General features: G+C 45.5%; 1 protein-coding gene across 1 annotated transcript in view; it reads right to left on the bottom strand.

Moving 5' to 3' along the window:
- wdr7 (WD repeat domain 7) overlaps positions 1-1,462 on the bottom strand; it is a 133,029-nt gene that overhangs the window by 90,139 nt on the left and 41,428 nt on the right. The window contains exon 20 of the mRNA XM_015391739.1: positions 550-673. Coding sequence (XP_015247225.1) covers positions 550-673 — 124 coding nt within the window. The remainder of the gene's footprint in view (positions 1-549; positions 674-1,462) is intronic.

The following is a 1,462-nucleotide window of genomic DNA, read 5'->3' on the forward strand; positions in this document are numbered from 1 at the left end:
AACACAGGAGCAGCAGAAGCATCTGGACTCACTTTACTGGACGGCTGACCTTAATGTGGATCAGAGATGAAGCAGCAGGAGCTTCTCTGATGCCCAATTAGCGTTCGGTCTGAACGTAGCACTGAATGTTTGTAAGCATCTGCAGCAGCATCACTGGCTGCTTCAAGATCGGCCATTAATAACTGCGCTAATTTTTTCTTACTTTCCTGCTTCGTTCATGAAACTGTCGGCTCCTGCTGAACCCTTCAGGAGTTCAACAACAGCAAAGAGCTTGTTCTTATTTACCACCTCTAGGAACAGTCAGATTCATCAGCGTTCTCCCTCTGATGGAGGTCACATGACGTCAAAAATAGACTTCAGGAAAAATAAATCTGAATTGATCACAAGGAGCTACTTTGTAAATAAGGCCAAGGATCACATCTGCCATGACTGAACGTAAATCACACTGATCAGTTCCCTTTAAAGGGAGGCTCTGATTGGTCGAGCTGTGTCAGCTGACCTACAGAAAGCGAAGCCCTGGAAGAAAGGAAAACGGAGTGCCGTACTTACGGGAGCTGACCGTGTCCACATACTGCGGCAGGTAAGGAGCCCAGGCATCAATGGTGTCCTTACGTCCTGATTGGCCGATCCTCCGCAGCTCGGCCAGAAGAAGAGCTTGTGCTGCTTCACGAACCTAAAAAACAAAAAATAATTAATTCTGGACTGATTTCAGAGTCTAAACTGATTCTGAATTGATTCCTAATTCTGAATTAAAAGTGGCAGTCTATTGGTTAGGGCATGGAGCTTGGAATCATAGGGTTCTGAGGTCAAGCCCCACCCCCCAGACCGCTACTCTGGGTCCCTGATTAAGACCCTTAACCCCCCACTGCTCCCTGAGCGCCGCACAATGGCAGCCCACTGCTTCCCAAGGGGAGGGGTTAAATGCAGAGGTAACTTTCTCCAATGAGAGATCAATAAAGTTCAATTATTATGAATTCATCTGAACCATTTCCTGAGTTTGAACAGATTTCTGGTTTGAAACGATTCTGACTTTAGGATTATCTTTTAATGACACATTTCAGATTCTGAACCAATTCCCGACCCTAAACAGATTCCTAACTGATTCCTGAACCAAATGTGACTCGGGGTTGAATTGGACTTTTCTAGCAGCAGCAGGAGCCGAGAACTCAGTCACTAACTGGAGCATGAAGTTCTCTTCACAGCAGGACATCTGGCTGAAAAAGGAGCATCAAGGTGCTACAATGGTCTAGTCAAAGTCCAGACCTCCCTGATTTTGTTGATGGAGTTGCTAGTTCTCTGCGTACTGCCCTAAACAACGCAGCCCCCTTTGAAAAGGAAAAACTTTAAAAAAAGAAAACTGGCTCCCTGGTTTAATGCAGAGCTGTGCACTCTGAAGCAAAATGCCAGGAAACAGACCTACAGGAATCCTATCTAGTCTGGAAAAATAGTTTACTGCTGTATA

This window comes from Cyprinodon variegatus, unplaced genomic scaffold (genome assembly GCF_000732505.1).
Source record: "Cyprinodon variegatus isolate N-32 unplaced genomic scaffold, C_variegatus-1.0 Scaffold558, whole genome shotgun sequence".
In the NCBI taxonomy this organism is placed as follows: Eukaryota; Metazoa; Chordata; class Actinopteri; order Cyprinodontiformes; family Cyprinodontidae; genus Cyprinodon; species Cyprinodon variegatus.